The following is a 27,571-nucleotide window of genomic DNA, read 5'->3' as shown; positions in this document are numbered from 1 at the left end:
GTTAAGCCTGACTCCCCTCCCCTCCCCCCCAGGGAATCAATAAAGTATTGTATTGTATTATATAACAAAACGTATATTGTTTTCTTCTTTACTCAGGTACCTACAAAAAACCATATGTCGCTCTGATTGATGGAATTACAATGGGAGGTGTAAGTATATATTATTCCAGTGACATAGAATAAATGCTTACATGACAGTGTTTAGTTCCCATCTCGTAATACTCTAAATTCCCTCAAAGAGCCTTAATGGTAAATAAAGTAACAATGGGGCACATTTACTTAACCAGTCCGCGGAGTTCACCGAAAGTGCTTTGTCCGACTATAATGCACTCTGCAGTGATTCACTAAGATTGTGTGCCGAATCAGTCGGATCGCCCAACACGCCCCCCGATTTCTGTTGCATGAAAGCCAGCACAGACACCTGTTAAATACCTGTCAAAGCTGCACAAATCCCAAAAATGGCGAATAGTCCGACGAAAGTGTGATCCATGACTCTTAGTAAGTAAATGTGTAGGGTTACCTCCGGTTTCCTCCCACACTCCAAAAACATACTGGTAGGTTGATTAGATTGTGAACCCCAAGGTGACAGGGACTGATTTGGCAAGCTCTGTGTAGCACTGCTAAATAAAGGAGTTAAAAAGGGTCCTTTCCTGGAATCCTGGAAAAACAGTCTTGTATTGTGCAAGATCTTCAAAATGTTTCAAGCTGAATAGGAAAACTGGTGAGCTTCATTAAACATAATGAGGGTGGCAAAATAACACATTCTCTAATGCAATGTTATTAATAAAAACACAGCATTTAACAGATAGAATTCTATGTTAAGATTGGTACTCAAAAGACAGGGGATAGTGTGCCCTGAGCTTGCCCCAACCTCTGTCCCTTCCTATAGCCCCCCCACGCTAAACCGTGGGCGACTACTTGAAGACTCGAGATACACTGGATAAAAGTGAGGGAAGGGAAACACAAACAGACTGACAAACATAAAACACAAAAGAATCGTAAACAAGCCGGAGTCACAACGAGAGGGTACGTCAATAGCAAAATCAGTAGGCAAAGAGTCAAAGTCAAAAACTAGCCGAGGTAACAACAATACAGATACAGATACTGAGCAATACAACCTAGTAGCAGCGAGTGGAGAAAGGGATTTTCAAACACTGGCACAGGTGACTAGTGAAGCTGCAATTTATGCAGCCAGAACTCCACCTCCAGAACCTGATAGGAGCTGGACAGCATCTGGGAATTAACCCCTCATGGTGCAGAACAACCAGGCACCAAGCAGAGGTTCAAAGTCCCAGCCACTCCTAGACAGCGCGAGATCTTAGCAGCCGCTGCCCAGGACGAGAGGTGGAGTTTGCGCGGATACGCGCCGGGGTTCGGAGAACGCTGCTGGTACCACCAGAAGAACCAGAAGTCCCAGCAATCTCCCTAGCGAACCTGACATTCTAACTCTCAACACTAATATTGCATGTTTTGGCTGGAATGCAATATGATTTGAAATGGGTGAATTCGATTTGAAATTCGATTCGACCCGATTTGCCAAATTTTTCGGAAAAATTTGATTCGCCCCGAATCGAATCATGACAAATCATGTTAAAAAACCAGGTATTTCCGGGCTGCAGAGAGCCTGTAAGGTGTTGTAGAATGTTGTGCCATGTTCAAATAAGCATAGGGAGCGTGGTTTGGTTTTCAAACAATGTTGTGTTTTGGTATGACACGCACATGGCAGTCGCCGTTCTTAGAATCGCTTCACTCTTCACTTCCATGGGCACTTACAGGCCAACTTCACCAAATAAGTGATGGGGGAACACAGCCTGACAATTAAATTAAATTTCACTGATCATTTTGCCCTTCTTTTCACTCGTCAGTGGCCGCTTTCAATCGGTCAAAAATCTATTCTGGACATGGCAACAACATGGTAGGCCACAGTGTGGCACAATGATAGAACATGGAGGTGGCAGCAGCAGGAGGTCAGAGAGAGGCACAATGACAAATTCTGAAGCTGGTAGCAACCTGGTAGGCAAGGGCGGACTGGCCATATGACCCACCGGTGGCAAGTGGCTGACGGACGGAGAGGATGAAGTAGCGGAACTTCGGGGGAAGGCCGGAAAGGTGAGTGTATGGTTTGTTTGTTTTTTCTGACTTGCTAGCTGTATACTACTTGGGGGCTGGCTGGCTATATGCTACTTGGGGGCTGGCTTGCTGTATGCTACTTGGGGGCTGGCTGGCTGTATACTTCTGGGGGCTGGCTGTATACTACTGGGAGCTGGCTGTTTACTACATGGGCGCCGGCTGGCAGCATACTACTGGGTCCTGGCTGTATACTACATGGGGCTGGCTGTATACTACTGAGGACTCGTTGTATACTACATGGGGGCTAGCTGGCCTTATACTACTGGGGGGGGCTGGCTGTATACATGGGGGTTGGCTGTAAACTACTGTGGGCTGGCTGTATACTAATGGGGGCTGGCTGTATACTACTGGGGGAAGGCTTTATACATGGGGGCTGGCTGTATACTACTGGTGTCCGGCTGTTGGTTGGCTGTACTGGGGTCTGGCTGTATACTTCTGGGGTTTACTGTATACTACTGGGGGCTGGCTGTATACTACTAGGGGCTGGATGTATACTACTGGGGCTGTCTGTATACTACTGGGGGATGGCTTTATACATGGGGGCTGGCTGTATACCACTGGGGGCCGGCTGTATACCACTGGGGGCAGGCTGGCTGTATATCACTGGGGGCCAGCTGTATACTACTGGGGGCTGGCGGACTGTATACTACTGGGTATTGTGGTTTTTGTACACCGCGCACCGTGTATAAAAATAATTAATAAAATCTGAAGCTGCTGCAGACAACTGGTATTCAGGAGAATATCCTGATTCAATAGGAAGTTGTCGAGTGGGCAAACCAGTATATTTAGTCGCGCTGCTTATTTTGTGTCGGTTTCATGGATAAGATGTGTAGTCATGTCTGTCTGGACTTAGATACACATAAATGGCTGAGAGGTATTATACAAACAATATGTCTATAGTGTGGGGAATTGCTCTGGTAGTTGACAGGTAGCAGTGCAGGAAGCAGTGACACACGCAGGTTTAAAAGTCCAACTTAAGTGTTTATTCACACTTGCAAAACAGAACACAAATTCAGCCTTGACTTAACCCCTAGGCGCACCAGGACGTTATAGTACGTCCCCGGGGCTAGATGCTTAGCGCACGGGGACGTTCTATAACGTCCTGCTTCTGGCACCGGCTCACGAACGGAGCGGCTGTCAGCTAGACAGCTGACAGCCGCTGCTTCTGGAAGCAGCGGCTGTCAGCTGTCTAGTACAGCTGACAGCCTGCGCTAACACCCGCGATCGGAGCCGGCTCCGATCGCGGGTGTTAACCCCTTACACGCCGCGGTCAAACATGACCGCGGCGTGTAAGGGTGTTAGCGCTGTGGATCGGATCCCCCGTGCCGCTTACCGGGGGATCCGATCCTCTTCCGGGCAGCTCCGAGGACTGGCATGTGCCCCGGAGCTGCCCGGTCTCCATGGCAGCCAGACCCCTTCCGGGTCTGTCTGTAAACTGTCAGAGCATGCGCAAGCTTGCTCCGACAGTTTACACTGCTCTACAATAAAATAGTATTGTAGAGCAGTGTATTGAACTTAAACCAGTGATCAGAGCATCACTGGTTTAAGTTCAAGTATGTATAAGTAAAAATATGCAAAAACAGTTAACACTACACATTATAATAAATAAAAAATTAATACATAAAAATATAAGCCCCTAAAATGTCACTTTCCCATAAAAAAACTTAATAAAGTATAAAAAACATAAAAACACAAAAAAACCCTGCATATTTGGTATTGCCGCGTCCGTAACAATCTGCATAATAAAACAGAATTGTTACTGGACCCGCACGGTAAACGCCGGAGGAAAAAAACGCAAAAAACATTCAGAAAAAAGATAATTTTTAATTAATACCCTATAAAAAATGCTCTAAAAAGTGATTTAAAAAATGTTATGCACTCCAAAATAAGCCCACTAAAAAGAACAACTGTTCTCGCAAAAAATAAGCCCATAACAAGATTTATCTGCCAAAAAATAAAAAAGTTATGCATATAAAAAGATGGTGATGCTAAAATGAATAAGATTTTCTCCAAATTAGTTTTTATTCAGTACAATTGAATAAAATACACAAAACCCCCACATATTTGGTATCCCTGCGTCCGTAACAATCTGCATAATAAAACAGAATCGTTATTAGATCCGCAAAGTTAACCACGTAAAAAACAAAACAAAAAAAAGCTCCAGAAAAAAAGATCATTTTCAATTAATACCCTATAAAAATGCTCTAAAAAGGGATTTAAAAAATGTTATGCACTCTAAAATAAGACCACTAAAAAGAACAATCCTTCTCGCAAAAAATAAGCCCTTAAACAGATTTGTGAGGCGAAAAATAAAAAAGTTATGCATATGAAAGACGGTGATGCTAAAAGTAACAACATTTTTGCCAAATTACTTTTTATGCACTAAAAATGGGAAAAAAATAAAAAATCTATATAAATGAGGTCTTTTTGTAATCGTGGCGACCCATAGAATAAAAATAATATACTATTTTTATGGTATGGTAAACAGCCCAAAAAAAAACCCCATAAAAATCTTCCTGAAAAGTGATGATTTTCATTTCCTCCACCAACAAAGAGTTAATAAAATATCACCAATTAGCCTATAGATTCCCCCAAATTACGTACCAGAAAAGTGCATCTCATGTGGCAAAAGAAATAAGCCCCTATAGGCCCACATTAAAAAAAGAAAAAAATTATAGCCTGTACAATGTGACATAGCAAATCTGATCTGGATGGCGCCTCCTTCCCTTCTATGCCCGGCCGTGCGCCCATACAGCAGGTTACCACCACATATAGAGTATCCGTGTACTCGGGAGAAATTGGGTAACAAACTTTGTGGAGCCTTTATTCATTTAATCCATTGTAAATGTTTAATTTTCCACCCAAAATGAGTGTATTGTGAAAAAATATTACAATTTGCAGACTGCACCTCCATTTTGTTTTAACCCCTATAAAACACGTAAAGCGTTAACAAACTTCTTAAAAGTGGTTTTTCATACGTTGAGGGGTGTAGTTTCCATAATGGGGTAATTTATGAGTCTCGCTATTATTTAGGCCTCTCAGTGTCAATTAGAAGTTGAGCAGGTCCATCTAAATACAGGTTTTGGTGATTTTACAAAAAATTTGAAAAATGATACCTAAATTCTGAGCCTCATAACATTCTAGTAAAATATGTGGAATCTTAAAAAACCATGCCAACATAAAGCAGACATTTGGGAAATGTAAGTTATGAATTTATTTGGGAGCTATGACTATCTGCATCAAAAGTAGAGAATTTAGAACGTTGAAAATAAAGAATTTTTCCAAATTTTTGCCAAATTTAGTTTTTTTTCATAACTAAACACAAAAGATATCATCCAAATTTTTAAACTAATTTGAAGTACAATGTGTCACGAGAAAACAATCTCAAAATCCCCTGGATATCTCATAGCGTTCCAAAACTATAACCACTTATAGTGACACAGGTCAGATTTGAAGAATGGGGCCGCGTCCTTAAGGCCAAAATAGGCTGTGTCCCCTAGGGGTTAAGCACATGCAAAAACATTATAAAAGTAATTCCTGCCCGGCTAGGCACTGTCTAATACATTTTGAGGACACTAGCTATCCGGGTACCAGGCTGCCTGGCACACGCTCTTGGCCAGCAGTAGTACAGGAGACCCTCAGTTACCTTTGCTGTCAGAATGCAATCTCGCTTTCAGCTCTCCAGGTAGGGCCTCTCCTACTGCTTCTGGCCTGCAGACTAAATCAGACCCTAACGAGGCCTGTGACCTGCACCTGTGGGCTATACAAAAGCCCAGGACCGAAGCCCGGGTGGAGTAGGAGTCCCACTACCAGCCTACCCCTACTCCATAATAAGCAGGCCCAGTACGGACATTACCAATGTGTCTGTGTTAGCTAGGCCTGCTATCATGTCTGCATTAACCCTTGGGTTACTGCAGACAAACCCAGGGCTTTTACCACCAGCATTTCATCTGCCTGTAAGACAGATAGCGGTTTTCCCACACAACACCTCTCACTTTCTCACAATAGGCATAGGTAGACAGATAGTAAAATCAAGTGTGATAAGTAGACACATAGTAAAATAAAATATAAAATATATATATATATATATATGTATATATATATATATATATATATATATATATATATATATATATATATAATATAAAAATACATGATATATGAATGAATAAATAAATAATTTGATTAGTTTATAAATATAGGAAACATGCTTATATATATATCATAAAATTTCACATTAGTTAGCCTCAGAGCATTATGTAGGAAAAAGAAAAGGAACTGACCTGTCTGAGCGGGTGGTCCTGTGTTGTACAAAGGCTCAAGGGCCAAGGATTGTGAGAGGATGAAGATGACTACAGATGGAACAGTAAGGAGATGGGTTACTGAAATGATTTGTGATGTATTTTGAGTACAGATAAATATGAGGGCTAACCTTGTATGTTAAGTAGCCTCAGTCCTCTATAGGGTGTTTCGGCTGTAGCCTAATGGGACCGACAAGCAGTCCTACAGTAGAGTTAGGTAAAAAGTTAAGGGAAGCGAGGCTGCTAGGAATGGTAAGAAGTGGTAGCATAATTACTGGGGAGGTGTGTACTCCGATCCGGCAGCAGCGCGGATGACCGCTCTGTCGGCTCGGTGTCGGGTTTAAATGGCCCGGCTGATTAATGCGCGTGCGCCCTATGAGAGGCGCGCATGCGCAGAGGAGATCGGGGCTCGGAGAGGAGTGCGTGGTGGTTCCAGTGCTGCGCTGGACAGGCGGATCGGGGTAAGTATTTCAAGGGAGTAAATGGTAGGTGTATTCGTATTGCTAGGTGAAGGAATCAGTAAAAAATGGGTGAGGAGCGTGACGTTATGGTAAGGCAGTTTGGTATTATAGGGATCTCGGGGATTATGTACTCAGTATGTTCGTACTAATAGGTGGAATCAACGCTCAGTTAATAAATTAATAAATAGACAGTAAAGAGATGGGTCTATATGGCGGGGAGCTAGAGGCATGACGTTATGGTTAGGCACAATGGGGTTATGGACCATTAGGGAGGAAATGGGAATGTAACAAGGGGGGAAGATGGTATAGGGGAGAATATAGCTGATATGGGTGTTATTCAGATTTTTTCTAGAGACTCATTGAGTCTGTACGGGCACATTGTGTTTAATTTGTAGATCCAGAAGTTTTCTCTTCTGGTTAATTGATTTGCTCGGTCAAGGTGATTTTTTGGAATTTGTTCAATCAGGCAGAACTTGGCTAGTTTGAAGTTGCATCCATGGTGATTTTTAAAGTGTCTTGAGACACTATGGGGCCCATTTACTAAGGGTCCGCAGCCGCGAATCCGTCGGGTTTTTCCCGAATATTTCCGCTTTGTGCTGTATTTCACGGGATTGTTGCGCACGTGAACGATTTTTGGCGCAATCGCGGTGACTTTCACACGACAGAAATCGGGGGCGTGGCCACCGGCCACCCCGAAGGATTCGGAAAAACCGCGGAATTTAAAAAGCCATTTGTGTCGCAAGATCAAGCACTCACATACACCAGAAAAAAAGCAGGTGAACTCCGGCGGACCTCGGCGCAGCAGCGACACCTGGTGAATATCGCCGCACGGACCTTAGTGATTCCCGGGAGAACCCGCCGCTGGATCGCGACTGGACCGGGTAAGGAAATGTGCTCCTATGTTGTTGGAAGCCCGTTTTCACTTTACTGCGATGGGTATTAACCCTTTCCCTAAAAGATTGTATGTTTCTACCCACGTATTGGAGTGGGCAGGGGCATTCAAGGAGGTATATTACATGGTTGGAGGCGCAGTTCATAAAGGATGAGGTAGAGAACGATTCTGAGGTGGTATTTGATTCAAAGGATGTTTTTCTATGTTAAATCACTTCACAAGTGAGACATCTCCGGCTATTGCACCTAAAGGTTCCAGTTAGAATGGGGAACATACTGGGCTGGTAGTTAGGTTGTTTATCCCTTGTGTCTGAATGGCGCATCTTGGTTGGGGGCCAGAAAAGTTTTGAGCGTTGGAGCTCGCCTGTAGGTTAGCATGGGGTTTTTGGAAAGGATTTTCTTGAGATAGGGGTCTTTTTGGAAAATAGACCAATGTTTGTTTAGAACCTTCCTAATATTTATATGGTCTGAGGAATAAGTCGTAATGAAGGAGAGGTTCCTGTCTAGATCTTGTGTGGGAGGCTTACTGGCTGGTTTGAGGCAATCGGCTTGAGTCAGAGCATTCGTCCTCTGGTATGCGTCTTCTATTACCTTTTTTGGGTATCCTTTTTGCAGGAACCTATTTTTCAGGATAGTCGACTGGATTTTGAAGGTTGTGGTATGGGTGCAGTTTTTTCGGATCCTCTTATATTGGCTGTAAGGGATATTCTTCAGCCATTTCTTGTGGTGAGAACTGGAGAATTCCAGGAAGCTGTTAACGTCTACTGTCTTAAAGTAGGTCTCTGTGAGGAGTTCTTTTCCTGTGGGGTCCACCATAATCAGGAGGTCGAGAAACTCGATTCTGTGTGGGGAGGTATTTAAAGTAAGAGTGAATTTTTCTGCGTCCGATTTGGTGCCGTCCCATATGATGAATAGGTCATCTATGTATCGTTTGAACATGATGATCCTATTATTGTATTGGGGGTTGTTCCTGATAAAATTCTCCTCAAACTCCCCCATGAAGAGGTTGTCATAACTTGGGGCAAACCTCGTGCCCATGGCTGTGCCTCTCGTCTGGGTGTATAGAGTGGATTGAAATGAAAAAACATTATGATCCAAAATGAATTGGATTCTTTGCAGGATGAAGTTGATCTGGGGAATGGACATTTCTGGGTCTCTCTTGAGTACTTCAGAAATGGATTGGATGCCTAGAGAATGAGATATATCTGTATATAGTGCTGTGACGTCCATGGTGGTTAGAAGGAATTATGACTGACATTATGAGTTGTGTGGAGTCCATTAGGTAGGTAGGAAGTTTTTTAACGTATCCTTGGAGGAGGATGTCCACGTATTCCGATAGATTTGAGGTCAAGGAGCATGTTTCCTATATTTATTAATGTCACGGCGAAGGACGCCGCCGCCTCGTCACGTGACGTGGGGTGCAACTGTACGGGTTAATTTAGCCTACTCAAACTTGCGCTCACCTTTCACTCAGGACACAAATTGAGCCTAAATCACACCTCATACAGCTCCAGCACCAGAACCAGACCCGCTGCCACCACTTATTGCATTTATACCGGGACCAATAAGTATCCCACTCTACAACAACTCTTGCTCTCAAGCAGTCACCTTGTCACACTCAGCACTTTAGCAGTAACACAGTTAGTCACACTTTACAAGGCTATGAGTTCGCAGAGCATGCAGGGACCAAAATTAAAGTGAAAAGCTTTAATCACGAAAAGTTGGTCAGTGCATAAAAAAGATATTAAAAACAAAAGAATTACAGAATAAAATGACACACAACACGGCAAACAGTTATAAAATAAAAAGGGAGAAAAATAACAGAAACTTACAACTTAAAGTAAATCCTGATCCCTGGAGGTGGGAGAAATAAGGGACACACTCAGCTTGTCAAGCAGCCCCCAAAATGTGAACACCAATTCTTGGATTTCATATTGTTTTATAACTTCTCAGTTTGGTTCAGGTTTCAGAACCTCCCATTCATTAATTAGTCCAGAGGGTCATTCACGATTGGGCAAAGTGTTAATGAGGGGGGAGAGTCCAGGAATATTTAACAGTTCTTTGTTTCCAAATTCCTAGATGCAGGGGTGGGGGGTAGGTGCAGAGGAGAGGTGACCATATGGCTTTTGAGGTCACCAGAGAACATTCTGCAGGTCAGAGTTTATCAGGTTGTAAGGATCTCCAGGATGTTGTAAACGAAGCCTGGACTCTTCAATGGATGCCATATATTCCCACAAAGTATGCAATTGCCCTGTAGTTAAACCCATCTTATACATTCACAATTAATATCTCCTTGACAATTAACTTATCAAATTATTTATTTATTCATATATACATTATTCATAAATACACTTTTGTTCATTTATGTATTTATCTATGCATCCCAAATACAGAATTGTAACTTTGAGTTTTGAAAATTACCGTATCTGGACCTGAAGAAGGGGTATTCCTCCGCGAAACGTGTCGTCCAATAACAATATATCCGTTTACTGACTACCTCTGAGCCAAAGTATTGCCAAATAAAATGTAGTTTGTATAATACCTCTCAGCCATTTATGTGTATCTAGGTCCAGACAGACATGACTACACCTCTTATCCATGAAACCGACACAAAATAAGCAGCGCGACTAAATATACTGGTCTGCCCACTCGACAACTTCCTTGTATACTACTGGGGGCTGGCTGTACACTACATGGGGGCAGGCTGGCTGTATACTACTAGGGACTGGCTGGCTGTATACTACTGGGGGCTAGCTGTATACTACTGGGGGCTAGCTGTATACTACTGGGGGCTGGCTGTATACTACTGGGGGCTGGCTGTATACTACTGGGGGCTGGCTGTATACCACTGGGGGCTGGCTGTATACTACTTGGGGCTGGCTGGCTGTATAGCACTGGGGGCTGGCTGTATACTACAGAGAGCTGGTGGTATACATGGGGGCTGGCTGTATACTACTGGGGGCTGGCTGGCTGTATACCACTGGGGGCTGGCTGTATACCACTGGGGGCTGGCTGTATACTACTGGGGGCTGGCTGTATGCATGTTGGTTGGCTGTATACTACTGGGGGCTGGCTGTATACTTCTGGGGTTTGCTGTATACTACTGGGGGCTGGCTGTATACTACTGGGGTCTCGCTGGCTGTATACTACTAGGGGCTGGCTGTATACTACTAAGGGCTCGCTGGCTGTATACTACTGAGGGATGGCTGTATACATGGGGGCTGGCTGTATACTACTGGGGGCCGGCTGGCTGTATACCACTGGGGGCCGGCTGTATACTACTGGGGAATGGCTGTATACTACATGGGGGCAGGCTGGCTGTATACTACTAGGGACTGGCTGGCTGTATACTACTGGGGGCTAGCTGTATACTACTGGGGGCTAGCTGTATACTACTGGGGGCTGGCTGTATACTACTGGGGGCTGGCTGTATACTACTGGGGGCTGGCTGTATACTACTGGGGGCTCGCTGGCTGTATACTACTAGGGGCTGGCTGTATACTACTAAGTTCTCGCTGGCTGTATACTACTGAGGGATGGCTGTATACATGGGGGCTGGCTGTATACTACTGGGGGTCGGCTGGCTGTATACCACTGGGGGCCGGCTGTATACTACTGGGGAATGGCTGTATAGTACTGGGGAATGGCTGTATGCTACTGGGGGCTGGCTGTATACATGGGAGCTGGCTGTATACTACAGAGGGGCAGGCTGGCTGTATACTACATAGGGTCAGCCTGGCTGTATACTACATGGGGGCTGGCTGGCTGTATACATGGGGGTTGGCTGTATACTACTGGGGGCTGGCTGTATACTACTGGGGCTGGTTGTATACTAATGGGGGCTGGCTGTATACTTCATGGGGGCTGGCTGTATACTTCATGGGGGCTGGCTGTATACTACTGGGGGCTGGCTGTATACTACTGGGGGCTGGCTGTATACTACTGGGGTTTGCTGTATACTACTGGGGTTTGCTGCATACTACTAGGGGCTGGCTGGCTGTATACTACTGGGGGATGGCTATTTACATGGGGGCTGGCTGTATACTACTGGGGGCCGGCTGGCTGTATACCACCGGGGGCCAGCTGTATGCTACTGGGGGCAGGCTGGCTGTATACTACTGGGGGCCGGCTATATACTACTGGGGAATGGCTGTATACTACTGGGGGCTGGCTGTATACATGGGAGCTGGCTGTATACTACATAGGGTCAGGCTGGCTGTATACTACATAGGGTCAGGCTGGCTGTATACTACTGGGGGCTCGCTGGCTGTATACTACTAGGGGCTGGCTATATACTACTGGGGGCTCACTGGCTGTATATTACTGGGGGCTGGCTGTATACTACCGGGGGCCGGCTGTATTCTACTGGGGGCCGGCTGTATACTACTGGGGGCTGGCTGTATACATGGGAGCTGGCTGTATACTACATAGTGGCAGGCTGGCTGTATACTACTAGGGGCTTGCTGTATACTACTGGGGGCTGGCTGTATACCACTGGGGGCTGGCTGTATACATTAAGGCTGGCTGTATATTACTGGGGCTGGCTGTATACTAATGGGGGCTGGCTGGCTGTATACTACATGGGGGCTAGCTGGCTGTATACTACATGGGGGCTGGCTGTATACTACATGGGGGCTGGCTGACTGTATACTACTGGGGGCTGGCTGACTGTATACTACTGGGGGCTGGCTGACTGTATACTACTGGGGGCAGGCTGTATACTACCTGGGGGCTGGCTGTATACTACATGGGGGCTGGCTGTATACTACATGGAGGCTGGCTGACTGTATACTACTGGGGGATGACTGTATACATGCGGGCTGACTGTGTATATGGGGGCTGGCTGTATACTACGGGGGGCTGACCCCCCGCCACAGAGGAAGAACACTGTGAGGATTAGATACACCGGCCCAGAACAGGACATCCCCTCCAGATTCTACAATGGAAGAGATCTACTAAAGGGCTTTATGAGGTTTGATGCGTCTGAGATCTATGCCCTGATCCATGTTCTCTCCAGCAGGATATTTGTTATCAGCTTCAAACTTCAGTACAATCTGGACTTGTTCTGGGGCGTCTATAACAGCACCAAAAATAATGAGATCTGGGAACATCTGCAGGTGATCCCACTGTCCAAACCAGAGGTGATAACAGCCACCATCTTATTTCAGTCTGAGGTGGTGCCTCTTTCAGATCTGGAGCTCTGGCTGAGTAGACAGTGTATGGTGAGGAGTAATCCAATCAAGATCTATGATGATCTGGAATGGGGCTACACTGTGAGGATCACCCTGCTGCGCCACAATGGTGTTAGAGAGAGAGGGATATGCTTCTACCTTGGGCAGCCACGTCTGTGCCATAGATGTGGGGGCAGACACCTCGCTATAAACTATTCCCGTATGAAGTGCTCCTTATGTGGACAACTGGGACATGTGAAGGAGGAATGTACAGGACAGGTTGTCCGTAACCTGTGCTCCTAGTCTGGGCACACGTTTCATGAGTGTCCACAGGCTCAACACAATATTGAGTCTTCAGAGACCAGTGAGGAGGCAAAGGCTGAGCCAAAAACCAGTGACACCAGTGCGAGGCTCTGTGGCTGGGTGATGAAAATGGGGTCTTCTCGGTTCCCTTCAGGCAGTAGAGGAGAAGATAAGGTCAGCCTGGTAAGAACCTTCCTACTCCCCATCTTCTTGTAGGTCAGTGTGGTGTTCCCTGTGCCAGACAATGTATTTCCCAGACTGACCAACGTCTTTTTTTCACTTTTTGTGGGGCAATAGACTCAATGTGGTCAGGAGAAACGTTGTTTATCTTCCGTATAAAGAGGGTGGTCTCTCCGTCCAGACCTTTTCTATAATCTCATGTTTTTCATTTTGTAAGAGTTCAGAGGTGAAGCCGTGCTGCAGTCTGTTTAACCGGTTAAGGACCGGGCCATTTCCTGTTTTTTCATGTCCATTTCTCACTCCCCACCTTCAAAAATCTATAACTTTTTTATTTTTACACGTAAAGAGCTGTGTGACGGCTTGTTTTCTGCGTAACAAATTGCACTTCATAGTGATGATATTAAATATTCCATGCCATGTACTCGAAAGCGGGAACAAAATTCCAAATGCAGTGAAAATGGTGAAAAAACGCATTTGCGCCATTTTGTTGTGGGCTTGGATATTACGTCTTTCACTGAGCGCCCCAAATGACATGTCTACTTTATTCTTTGGGTCGGTACGATTAAGGGGATACCAAATTTGTATAGGTTTTATAATGTTTTCATACATTTACAAAAATTAAAACCTCCTGTACAAAAATTATTTTTTTGATTTTGCCAACTTCTGGCACTAATAACTTTTTTATACTTTGGTGTATGGAGCTGTGGGTGGTGTCATTTTTTGCGAAATTTGATAATATTTTCAATGATATTATTTTTAGGAATGTACGACGTTTTGATCACTTTTTATAGATTTTTTTTTATATTTTTCAAAATGGCAAAAAAGTGCCATTTTCGACTTTGGGCGCTATTTTCCGTTACGGGGTTAAACACATTGAAAAACCGTTATCATATTTTGATTGATTGGGCATTTTCGGACGCGTCAATACCTAATGTGTTTATGATTTTTACTGTTTATTTATATTTATGTCAGTTCTAGGGAAAGGGGGGTGATTTGAAATTTTAGGGTTTTTTTATTATAATTTTTTTTTTTAACTTTTTTTTATTTTTATTTTTACTATTTTTCAGACTCCCTAGGGTACTTCAACCCTAGATTGCCTGATCGATCCTATCATATACTGCCATACTACAGTATGGCAGTATATGGGGATTTTCCTCCTCATTCATTACAATGTGCTATCAGCACATTGTAATGAAGGGGTTAAAACGAAATGGCCTTCGGAAGACCCGAGGCTACCATGGAGTCAGATCGCCGCTCCCCGATGATGTCACAGGGAGCGGCGATCCCAGGTAAGATGGCACCCATGCGCCGCTATCTTTTTGAGGCTGCCGGCAGCCATCGCAGTGATAACACAGTGCTAGCACCGATCACGGGTGGATAGGGCTCAGCCCGTGAGCCCTCTTCATGCAGCGCGACCTGACCGCCGCCGTGAATACACGGCGGGCGGTCGCAAACTGGTTAAGAGCCAGATCCAGAAGTTTGTGTCTGTGTGGTCGGTTGGGGACCTGATACAGAAGGTGACAGCCCCTGTAAAGCGTAACGTTTCCTGGTATGGGGTCCATATAATTGGTAAGATCATTAGATCTTGTATGAGGACGTTAGACTGCTCTCCAGGAAGCAGTTTACAATGATCTTCTGAGGTCCAAGTTTGGTGTCCAAATACAATTATGTGGAGCTCTGACACTGGATGTGAAACAGCCTGCAAAATTCCTGGAGGTCCCCCCTCATATGAGGGATGTGGCCTTGCTGGTATTTCACAGGAAATTGTTTGTTAGAGTAAACCTTAAGTGCAGGAATGTTCCATATAGATCCTGTCCTAGGGAAGAGTACCAGCAGGACCTGGAGACCATGCAGCATCATCTGCTGGATTGTCGTTTCAGGTTGTGTCCCAGTCCTTACATTTACCACATCTAGTGGGGCAGCTATAGGCACAGCTACTGTATGGGCATTTCCAACCAGAACTCAGCAGATACAGTAAGAGCACCCTGTATGTAATAAATGTGGTGACCATCTACCATCTGTGGTGTGCCCGCTGCTGCCTGGTCATCAGTAAGGAAGTCCTGACCCTGAATACAGTAACACGTAACATCCTAGAGAGTCTGAGGAGGGTCTATAGAAAAAATATGGCATCCAACCCCAGTAATATGTTCCATAGTTTATACAGTTGAAAAAAGACACTTGTCCATCAAGTTCAACCATATGTACTGGAGAAACATATATATGTCATAAATTATGTGATGTCTGTTATATTATTCATGTGACATTTTTCTACTATTTTTCGACTTTCTACTTGCATTCTATGATTTTATTGTGAATTTTTTGTAATATTTTAATGCAAGTTTTTTAAATAAAAGATCATTATAGTAGTTATATTCTTGTACATAACTACAAGAATTGTAGTAGTTATATTCTTGTACATAGCAGGCAGTATTATAGTAGTTATATTCTTGTACAGAGGGGGGCAGTATTATAGTAGTTGTATTCTTGTACGTAGGGGCAGTAATATAGTAGTTATATTCTTGTACATAGGGGGTAGTATTATAGTAGCATACCTCCCAACCGTCCCGTTTTGGGCGGGACAGTCCCGTTTTTTAACCCTTGTCCCGCCTGCACGGACCGTTAAGTGAAAGTCCCGGTTTTTTTGCGGTTTCACGGATTTTTCCGTTTTGTCCCGCCCCCGAGTCCCGCCCCCCCCCCGAGTCCCGCCCCCGAGTCCCGCCCCCGTCCTGCTCAGGATACAGAGAAGCCAGGGGGCGGGGTACAGCGTCCTCCTCCTCTCCAGCTCCCGGGCTGTCTGCTGCAGAGCCGGCACCTCCCCCATCCCCTCCCCTGGGAGGCAGAGCCCTCCCTGTCCTCAGGCTGCCACTTGCAGGCACATGGATGGATGGATGGATGGAGCAGTGCAGAGTGTCATATTCTCTGCACTGCCCCTGCACAGCAGCCCCAGGGGATCATCCTCCGTGCAGGCAGGAACTCTCCAGCACTGCTACATCAATGGCTCCCTGCCCCCACCTCCTCCTGCTCCTCACTGAAGTTCGTCTGATGAAGCAGAGCCGAGTGTGTGCAGCTGCTGCAGTGTGATAACAGGTACTCTACAGTGACTGCAGGCAGCAGCTAAAGGGTTAAACACTTTCCTCCATAGACCCCCTGCCCCCATCCCTAACCCCCCCAGTGCCCTTCTATTCTGCTTTTATTGTACCATATACTTAATCCCTTAACCCCTTAAGGACGCAGGGTTTTTCTCTCATTTCTCGCTCTCCAACTTCAAAAATCCATAACTTTTTCATTTTTCCGTGTACAGAGCTGTGTGAGGGCTTATTTTGTGCGTAACAAATTTTACTTTCCCGTAATGTTATTTATTTTAACATGCCGTGTACTGCGAAGCTGCAAAAAATTCCAAATGTGGAAAAAATTTTTTAAAAAACCGCACGTCACGTTCTTGTGGGCTCAGTTTTTTCGACTTTGACTGTGCACTCAAAATAACACCTCAGCTTTATTCTTTGGTTTGGTGCGATCGCGGTGATACCGGATTTATAGGTTTTATTGTGTTTTAATACATTTTCAAAAATTAAACGCATGTGTGCAAAAAAAAAAAAAAAAAAATTTTTGCCATCTTCTGACGCTAATAACTTTTTCATATTTCGGTGCACGGAGCTGGGGGTGGGGTCATTTTTGGCGAAATGAGGCGACGTTTTCATTGCTACCATTTTGAGGTCTGTGCGACATTTTGATCATTTTTAATTTCATTTTTTATGTGATGTAAAAAGGTGTAAAAGTCGCATTTCGGACATTTGGGCGCCATTTCCCGCCTCGGAGGTCACCGCCGCCCGTAACCGTTTTTATATTTTGATAGATCGGGCATTTTGGGACGCGGCGATACCTAATATGTCTGTGATCTTTACTGTTTATTATGTTTTATATCCGTTCTAGGGAAAGGGAGGTGATTAGAATTTTTAATATTTTATAAATTTTTTTTATTTTTAAAACCTGTTTTTTCTTTTTTTTCCACTATTTCTTAGACCATCTACGGTACATTAACCCTAGATGGTCAGATCGCTCCTACCATATACTGCAATACTTCTGGCTCATTGTAACGAACCTGCAGAAGCCATGTAGCCTCGTGTCAAAAGAAGACCCGAGGCTACCACGGCAAACGATCGCCGCCCCCCGATGACGTTCGGGGGCACAGCGATCGTAAAAAAGACTTTGCCGGCGACAATGACCGACTGCGGTTATTAGCGGTGGGGGTTTTCTGCAACATGCAAAACCCCCCACCTTGTATGAAGAAGACTCAGCCCGTGAGCCCTCTTCATACACTCCTTATACTCTCTGCGTCGTAGAGCTACGGCGCAGAGCGTTAAGGGGTTAAAGGGGTTTTCCCACAAATACAAGTTAGGCCCTATCCATAGGACAGGGCTTAACCTGCTGATGTGTGGGGGTTTCAGTGATGTGACCCCCATAGATCATGAAAACAAGGGGTCTGTTGGGGTCCACATAAGGTCCATGTCATCGCTCTATGACAGTAATGGAGCAGAATGGTCATACACGGCCGCCTGCTCCATTACTCTGACGGAACAATTTTTGCGTTTCCATATTTCACTCCCCACTTTCAAAAATCAATAACTTTTTTATTTTTCCATGTACAGAGCTGTGTGCGGCCTGTTTCTGCGTAACAAATTATACTTCCTAGTGACAGTATTAAATATTCCAGGCCCTGTACTGGGAAGCGGGAAGGAAAATATCAAATGTGTTTTTTATGGCTTTCACTGCGCGCTCAATAGGACTCCTCCCCTTTACTGCGCTCCATAGGACCCCTCCCCTTTACTGCGCTCCATAGGACCCCTCCCCTTTACTGCGCTCCATAGGACCCCTCCCCTTTACTGCGCTCCATAGGACCCCTCCCCTTTACTGCGCTCCATAGGACCCCTCCCCTTTACTGCGACAACGAGCATGTCCCCCCCCCTAGACAACGAGGATTTCCCCCCCTAGACAACGAGCATTTCCCCCTGCTAGACAACGAGCATGTCTCCCCCTGACCCCTAGACAACGAGCATGTCCCCCCCCAAGACAACGAGCATGCCCCCCCCCCTAGACAACGAGCATGTCCCCCCCCCCAGACAACGAGCATTCCCCCCCCTAGACAACGAGCATGTCTCCCCCCGACTCCTAGACAACGAGCATGTCCCCCCCCTAGACAACTAGCATTTCCCCCCCCCCTAGACAACGAGCATGTCTACCCCTGACCCCTAGACAACGAGCATGTCCTCCCCTGTGGCTGCGTGCCCTTTTTTGTGTGTTTGTGTTATTTTTGTCTTCCAGGACCGTGCATGCTGTGGACTGCTTCGGATTCGAAGGATTACGTCTATGACCGACATTTCTAACAAATAAAATGGTCAACGAGGGTGTGTCTGCGTCTTTTGTTCAATAAAATTTTCTGAAAACGGTGTGATTATTTATTTTTTTGCGACACTCTTCATAGTTTGCCGTAGTAGTGGTGCCGGCTAGGTGACGGTGCTCATTACTAAGGGCTGGCCTTAGTGTTTGCCTTAATTTTTTTGGCAAATTTACACTAACGCCCATACCATTACCCCGGTACCCACCGCCACCAGGGGTGCCGGGAAGAGCCGGGTACAAACCAGTACCTGACCGTCTATAGATGGTCAGGTGCTGGGGCGGCTGCAGGCTGTTATTGTTGCGCTGGAATAGCCCCCTAACAGTGGCCTATCCCAGCTCAGTAATGGCAGGCTGCTGCTGCTTTTTTGTATCTGGCTGATTTGAACAATAGGGGGCACCCCATGCCGTTTTCCCCCCCCATTTTTTTGTAAAAATGGGGGAAACAGCCTGGGAGCCCCCTTTAAAGGGGGGACCCCACGCATATTTTTGTCAAAAATTTGAAGAAAAAACGGCATGGGGTGCCCCTATTGTTCAAATCAGCCTGATACAATAAAGCAGCAGCAGCCTGCCATTACTGAGCTGGGATAGCCCACTGTTAGGGGGCTATTCCAGCGCAACAATAACAGCCTGCAGCCGCCCCAACACCTGACCATCTATAGACGGTCAGGTACTGGTTTGTACCCGGCTCTTCCCGGCACCCCTGGTGGCGGTGGGTACCGGGGTAATGGTATGGGCGTTAGTGTGAATTTGCCAAAAAAATTAAGGCAAACACTAAGGCCAGCCCTTAGTAATGAGCACCGTCACCTAGCCGGCACCACTACTACGGCAAACTATGAAGAGTGTCGCAAAAAAATAAATAATCACACCGTTTTCAGAAAATTTTATTGAACAAAAAACGCAGACACACCCTCGTTGACCATTTTATTTGTTAGAACTGTCGGTCATCGATGTAATCCTTCGAATCGGAAGCAGTCCACAGCAGGCACGGTCCTGGAAGACAAAAATAACACAAACACACAAAAAAGGGCACGCAGCCACAGGGGGGGACAGGCTCGTTGTCTAGGTGGGGGACATGCTCGTTGTCTAGGGGGGGGGGACATGCTCGTTGTCTAGGGGGGGACATGGTCGTTGTCTAGGTGGGGGTACATTCTCGTTGTCTAGGTGGGGGTACATGCTCGTTGTCTAGGGGGGGGTACATGCTCGTTGTCTAGGGGGGGGCATGCTCGTTGTCTAGGGGACATGCTCGTTGTCTAGGGGGGGCATGCTTGTTGTCTAGGGGGGGCATGCTCGTTGTCTGGGGGGGACATGCTCGTTGTCTAGGGGGGGGCATGCTCGTTGTCTGGGGGCGGACATGCCCGTTGTCTGGGGGGGACATGCTCGTTGTCTGGGGGGGACATGCTCGTTGTCTAGGGGGGGGCATGCTCGTTGTCTGGGGGCGGACATGCCCGTTGTCTGGGGGGGACATGCTCGTTGTCTAGGGGGGGACATGCTCGTTGTCTAGGGGAGGACATGCTCGTTGTCTGGGGGGGGCATGCTCGTTGTCTAGGGGAGGACATGCTCGTTGTCTAGGAGGGCATGCTCGTTGTCTAGGGGGAGTGGAATATGCCCCCCAATTATATACATAAATATACATTGGTGCCAGTGGATGCGTTGAAGGTATGAGCAGTGGCGTGGCCAGGGGGTGTGGTTAGGGGGCGTGGCTAGGGTGTGGCTTCTGTGGGTAAAAAAATCGCCGCCATTTTGTCCCTCTTTCTCCTCCACAAAAGTTGGGAGGTATGTAGTAGTTATATTCTTGTACATAGCGGGCAGTATTATAATAGTTTGTTTCTTGTACATAGCGGGAAGCATTATAGTAGTTATATTCTTGTTTAACGGAGGTATTGTAGTAGTTTTTTTGTATATATAAGGCAGTATTAAGTTGTGTTCTTTTAAAAAAGAAGCATTATTCCTGTGTAAGGGAGGCAGTGTGAGTCTCTTTCTCTGCGCTGTACAAATTGATTTAGACCATCTATCAACAGTTTGTGTGGAGTTTAGTAGCTCCACCCACATCACATGATCACACCTACTTGTTTTGACCCCGCCCACAGAATGGGGCCACTTTTACATTTTTTTCCAGTCCGGCCCTGATGGTAGGCCACAGTGTGGCACAATGATAGAGCGTGGAGGTGGCAGCAGCAGCAGGTCAGAAAGTGGCACAATGACAGAGTGTGGAGGTGGGTGACCATTTCAGTGCCTGATAAATATGGTGAGAGACAGATGGAACAACTGGCAGCAGATGTGTGGCAGCATCAGAATAGTGGCTTAGGCAGGTAGTTAGAATCCAGACTCATTTTTCAACGTTTGGGAGTCGTCATGGCTGATCTAATCTGATTAGTGTGTTGAAATCCTATCCGATCCACGCCTGATTCATCTTGACAAAGGTCAGTCTCTCCACAAGCGGGTTCTCCTTGGGGTATCAATGGTTCCCGTCGCACTGAACATCCACCCTGATGCCACACTACTGGGTGGGCAGGACAGCTTCTCTACTGCAAACTGCGCAAAGACCTGACAGAGGATGGACAACGGCGCACATAGGCAGCAGTAAACTGTCTGCATAGTATTTATCTATAGTACCCCAGTACTTTCTCCCTCTCGGCAGCTAGAAAAAAGTCACCCATTTTGGATCGGTGGAGAGCCAAAAGTCATCCATATGCCAGATGTTGACTATTGGGCTGTCACTAGTTTGGCAAAGCAGCATGCTGTGGGCCATCTTCAGCCCCCACCAGACTCATGTGGCCATGAGATGTAGTCGCCACTTCTCCAGTGCCCTGACCAGACAGATTTTGCAGCATCAGTTCCAGGACATGAAGCAGTAGAATGACGTTATTCATCCCGCAGTCCTGGTGACTGACAAATAACATGGCCTCTTCAAAGGGCCTGAGCAAACGGCAGGTATCACGCATAAGCTGTCAAAGGCTGACATCAAAGTTACACAGGGGAATACTCCGGCCTGCTTGCATCATCAAAAAATCATTAATGGCTTTTCTCTTTTCATACAGGTGGTGTAACATATGGAGGCAGGAATTCCAATGAGTGGAAACATCGCATATCAGCCTATGTTGGGAGAGGCATGCACAGTTTCCTGGCCATTTTTAGAATGTCTTGCAGATGGGTGGACGATGGTCAGGAACCTGTTGACAACCAGATAAAAACAAGTGCGTCATGCAGGGAGCTTGGACCATCCCTCCTCGTTGCAGTGCGGACACCATGTTCGTCCCATTGTCTGTCACCATGGTTCCGATTTGCAGTTGTTGTGGAGAAAGCCACACATTGCTTTCTTTTTGCAGAGCAGTTCCTCCCCTTTGTGACTTTGTTTGCCAAGACAAACCAGGTGTAGAACTGTGTGACACCGCTGTGCCCTGCACATGTGGTATGATGGAGCAGCACATAGACTTGTGGAGGTGAGGTGGTGGTGGAGAATGAGGAGTAGGAGGCGAACATTGGCGCAGGATCAGCAGTTTGACAACGTGGAGGAGAAAGCTGCATCTCCTGTTCAAGTTGTTGGCTGGGCGGGAAGCGGGCAGCGGGCCGTAAAGGACATTTAATGGCCCTGGCCGTGGTTACAGCTCCACGCTGCCGTGCACCTTAGAAGAAACTGATACGCTCAAGGACTGGCTTGGAATTTTAGCTTGGAACTCTCCACCTTGGTTCGGCACAAGCCATTAGTTCTCTGAAGGGTGCAGAGTCCATAACTTGGAAAGGGAGGGACTGCAGTACCAACAACTTGGACAGGAGCACAGTCAGCTTCTACACCTTAGGATGGCTGGACGCATACAGTTGTCTCTTTGTAATCCCCTCGTTCAACGACTGCTGGCGCCATGTGTAGCGAGGAGCAGGAGCATCTGGATCAGGAGATGATGTCAAAGACAAACAGCTCCCTTCGGCAGAGGTGCTGGAGCCTTGACTGGCTAAAATGGCATGTGTGCCACCTGGTGATGCTGCTGTTGCTGCGGCGGCAGGATGGCCCACCACTTCTGAGCCACTTTTCTCACAGGCCATTGGATGGTGATGCTGCATGTGTTGACGTGGTGCCAACATTAGCTCCCTGGCAACGCTTCACTTTCTGCTCACAGATTCTACAGTCAGCCCTAAACCCCTGATGACGCCAGTTTCGGCGAAACATGTTGGGAGGGTCTGGTTGAGCAAAACATTTTAACTAGCAATGGGCAGTGTAGAGGGAAAATGCTAAGATCGGAGGTCACATATAGGTCAATCTATAAACTCTATAGATAGAGAATTGGAGAAGTGTTGAATATAGCAGGAAGTGCTGGGATGAATTTGAGAATAACTCTCACCTACCTGTACATGCTCATTATAGTGTCGGCTGCTATAAGAGAGGGAACTGATCAATCCCTCTAGCATTAGTTATCTATGAACGCCAATTGAGCATCCCAATCCTACTGCATCCGATTTTCCAGTCACTGCCCATTGTGCATTTTAACACATTTCAGTTCTGTTGTTCTTAAATGAATTTCTAATAAAAGTTAAATTTTGTTACTATATGCCCGGGTGGCCTAAGGGTTATTTTTGGTCGCATGCCGAGCGAATATGAGTCTTCTTTAATACTTTAATTGATACCCCAGCAACCTTAGGCCTTAATAATACTTTTGGGTCCAAATTGTGTCTTCTCCTCCCCTTCAGCCTGAAAGGGAGGTTGACTTTTTGTTTATTCAGATTCTACATATACACACGCTTGGCTCCTCTGGTGTATTAACAAAAAAACTGCCACACTGTCGAGTTGGTGGTTTTACTGCCAATACTCTACACTGAGTGACTACTAACGCCGCTGTTCGCTGAGCCCCTGTGCCATTGCTTACTTGGACCTGCGAAGTGGGTTTTGCACCCTGCAGCCATTTGGCTCCCGTCCTCGCACTGCTGGCACCCTGATGACTCATGGCTAGCGAATTACTTTCTGCAATTTTGACAACGTGGCAGGGCAACGTCAGACAGCGGCCTGACATACAAGCTGACGCCCTCTTCTCCTGACGATGATGATGAAGCCCTTGCTTCACCTGGCTCCCAAGTGTGATCGGCTACATCATCATCAGTGTGCTTTTTGTCCAGTGCTCGAGTTCGTCATGTTGCGGATCGGGTTGACAGATTACTGTGAGGGGCTGGTGAGGAACCAGCGATCATGGTCCACATTGGCACTAATGACAAAGTAAGAGGTAGGTGGAAGGTCCTTATAAATGATTTCAGGGATTTAGGCCATAAGCTCAAGGTAAGGACCTCAAAGGTAGTTTTCTCCTAAATACTACATGTACCAAGTGCCACACCAGAAAGGCAGTGGGAGATCAGGGAGGTAAATAAGTGGCTCAAAAGTTGGTGTAGGAAGGAGGGCTTTGGGTTCATGGAGAACTGGGCTGACTTTTCTGTCGGCTACAGGCTCTACAGTAGGGATGGGCTGCACCTCAATGGGGAGGTGCAGCTGTTTTGGGGGAAAAAATGACTAGAAGGTTGGAGGAGTGTTTAAACTAGAGACCTGGGGGGAGGGCAACTACACTTGTGCAGGGCAAATAGACAGTGTAGATAGAGAGCTGGAAAGAGTCATAGTCCATTGGGGAGGAAGGGTGGCGGTAATGAGATTGGGGAATAAGAACAAAAGGAATAGGGATAGGGAAAACCATATAAAGTGTATGTATACAAATGCCAGAAGCCTCACAAATAAAATGGAGGAACTGGAACTCTTAATGTTGGAGCGCAAATATGATATAGTGGGTATCAGCGAGACATGGCTGGACATGAAATAATCGTATAAATAAAAAAGGTGGAGGGGTTTGTTTATATGTGAATTCTTGTCTCAAGCCTGTCCTGCGAGATGAGATCGGTGACGCAAATGCTAATGTGGAGTCCCTATGGGTGGAGATAAGAGGAGGGAAAAAGAATAATAAAATATTACTAGGGGTTTGTTATAAGGCCCCAAATATAATGAAGGCAGCGGAGGAAATGCTGATAAGTCAAATGGATGCGGCTTCAAAGCATGGTGAAGTACTTATCATGGGGGACTTCAGTTACCCAGATATTGACCGGGGAGCAGAAACTTGCAGGCCCTTCAAAGGTAGCAGGTTTTTGTCGACAACAAAGGACAATTACCTGTCGCAACTAGTCCTGGAGTCAACCAGAGGGGTGGCAGTGCTTGACCTTCTCTTAACCAACAGACCTGATAGGGTATCAAAATTACAGGTTGGGGGGAACCTGGTTAATAGTGATCATTATATCATTGATTTTGTATTACACTTTACTTAGAGGGTTAGTGGAGGGGCAACCAACACTCTAAACTTCAGGAGGGCAAATTTTCAACAACTAAGGGAAGACCTTATAGGCATAAACTGGGACAATGTTCTCAAAGACAAAAGACCCCCCCCCCCCCATCAAAAAAAAAAGAGAATTTTACTCATATATTCTAAAAAAAGGCCTGTTGGAGACACAGACAAAAGCATAAGAGGAACAAGAAAAAGCCAATGTGGCTAATTAGTCTTGTAAGGAAAGCAATAAGCGAGATAGATAAGGTGTGCTAAAACGTGAAGGTAGCTGTCAGGCATTACTGGATTATAGAGAGAAAAATAAATCCTGTAAAAAGCCGATAAAGGACGCAAAAATAGAGACTGAGAAATATTGCCAGGTAGAGCAAAAGTAATCCCAAATAATTTTTCAAGTATATAAATGATAAGAAACTAAAAACGGAGAGTGTAGGCCATCTTAGGAATATCATGGGGGTCATGGTGGAAGGAGAAGAGGAAAGGGTCAATCTACTGAATGTCGCCTTCTCGACTGTCTTTACCCAGGAAAATCCCCTGGTGGAAGACACGATGAGGAATGATGTAAATTCTTTTTGGAATGTCAAGAGTTTAACATAGCAAGAGGTACGGCGGCGCCTCGCAACCACTAAGATAGATCAATCACCGGGGCCAGATGGCATACACCCCCGGGTTCTACATGAACTATGCACCATGAGTGAAAATGGAAACAAACAATGATCTGGTCCTTAGGGATTTAACCCCTTACCGACATGTAATATTATAGTACGTCACATGCTGGGTGTGGGTGCATGGAGAGGGCTCACGGCAAAGCTGTTGGCGCCCATATTGCCGAGGACCGTAGCTCCCCGTGATGCCATCGGGGAGCGGTGATAAGTCGGCATGCCAATGGTCTTCAGAAGACCTGAGGCTGCCTCATTTTAACTCTTTCATGAGGAAAATCCCCATATACTGCCATACTATAGTATGGCAGTATATGATAGAATCGATCAGAAAACCTAGGGTTAAAGTACCCTAGGGAGTCTGAAAAATAGTAAAAAATTTACAAAAAGTTTAAAAAATATAATAAAATAAAAATTCAAATCGCCTCCATTTTCCTAGAACTGATATAAATATAATTAAACATTAAAAATCATAAACACATAAGGTATCGCTGCGTCTGAAAATGCCTGATCTATCAAAATATAATGTTTTACTACGTTTAAGCTTGTAACGGAAAATAATGCACAAATTCGAAAATAGCACTTTTTGTTAGTTAAAAAAATATAACAAATTCTATAAAAAGTGATCAAAAGGTTGTACGATCCTAAAAATGGTTTAATTGGAAACGTCATCAAAAGTTGCAAAAAATTATGCCACCCACAGCTCTGTACAACGAAGTTATTAGCGCCAGAAGATGGCAAAATTTAAAAAAATAATTTTGTACAGGTTTTAATTTTTGTAAACATATGAACACACATTAAAAACCCTATACAAATTTGGTATCCCCGTGTCGTACTGACCCAAAGAATAAAGTAGATATGTCATTTGGGGCGTACAGTGAAATCCATGAAATCCAAGCCCACAAGAAAACGCAGCAAATGCTTTCTTTCACCAATTTCACTGCATTTGGAATTTTTTTTCCACTTCCCAGTACACAACATGGAATAGTAAATACCACCATTTTGAAGAACAATTTGTTACGCAGAAAATAATCCCTTACACATCTCTGTACATAGAAAAATAAAAAAAAAGTTATAGATTTTTGAAGGTGGGGAGTGAAAAATGAAAAGGCAAAAAGAAAAAAGGGCTGCGGCGGGAGGGGGTTAAAAATGTTTTTGTTTACTGATTCTTGATTCTCTTCTATGTGTTTGATTTCCTGTTTTTTTCTTTTGATTTGGTAGTTTTGATTTACAATGTATTTTGTTATCTTTTAGGGTGTCGGTCTTTCTGTTCATGGTCATTTTAGAGTAGCATCTGAGAGGACTCTCTTTGCCATGCCAGAGACAGCAATTGGTAGGTTTATATAAACTTTATATTCACACTGCTCAAGTGATATATCTCATTAATCATCTTTTATGTCACCGCTCTGTAGAGAAGTTGCAATTCAAATATTGTAAAATGTTAAAATATTTTCATCAAATGTTTAAAATACTGTAAACAAATTTCAGCATCTTTTGCAGTGATGGCGAACCTTTTAGAGGCCGAGTGCCCAATCTGCAATCCAAAACCCTGCTTTTTCATCGCGAGGTGCCAACCAAAAATTAAAGCAGTAACTTATCAATCATATTAGCCTCCTGAGGACAGCAACACAGTAGAAAGATGGAAAATTTTCATCATTTTAGCTTCTTTCCAGTTTCCCTCTGTACACAGAGAAACGTGGAGCCAGCAGGAGGTCCTCCAAATATAATTCGGCCCTGTCTATTCATTCTCCCTCTTCCTACAGTCCCAAGTAGCGAAGTTAGT

At 45.3% G+C, this 27,571-nt stretch overlaps 1 protein-coding gene across 1 annotated transcript in view; it reads left to right on the top strand.

Annotated features, from left to right (window-relative positions):
• LOC140076144 (3-hydroxyisobutyryl-CoA hydrolase, mitochondrial-like) overlaps window positions 1-27,135 on the top strand; it is a 219,233-nt gene extending 192,098 nt beyond the window's left edge. The window contains exons 7-8 of the mRNA XM_072122651.1: window positions 97-149; window positions 27,043-27,135. Coding sequence (XP_071978752.1) covers window positions 97-149; window positions 27,043-27,135 — 146 coding nt within the window. The remainder of the gene's footprint in view (window positions 1-96; window positions 150-27,042) is intronic.
• The last annotated feature ends 436 nt before the right edge of the window (window positions 27,136-27,571 follow it).

This window comes from Engystomops pustulosus, chromosome 8, assembly GCF_040894005.1.
Source record: "Engystomops pustulosus chromosome 8, aEngPut4.maternal, whole genome shotgun sequence".
NCBI classification, from domain to species: Eukaryota; Metazoa; Chordata; class Amphibia; order Anura; family Leptodactylidae; genus Engystomops; species Engystomops pustulosus.
Note: the sequence above shows the minus strand (reverse complement) of the source record. Positions and strands in the feature narration are given on the sequence as shown.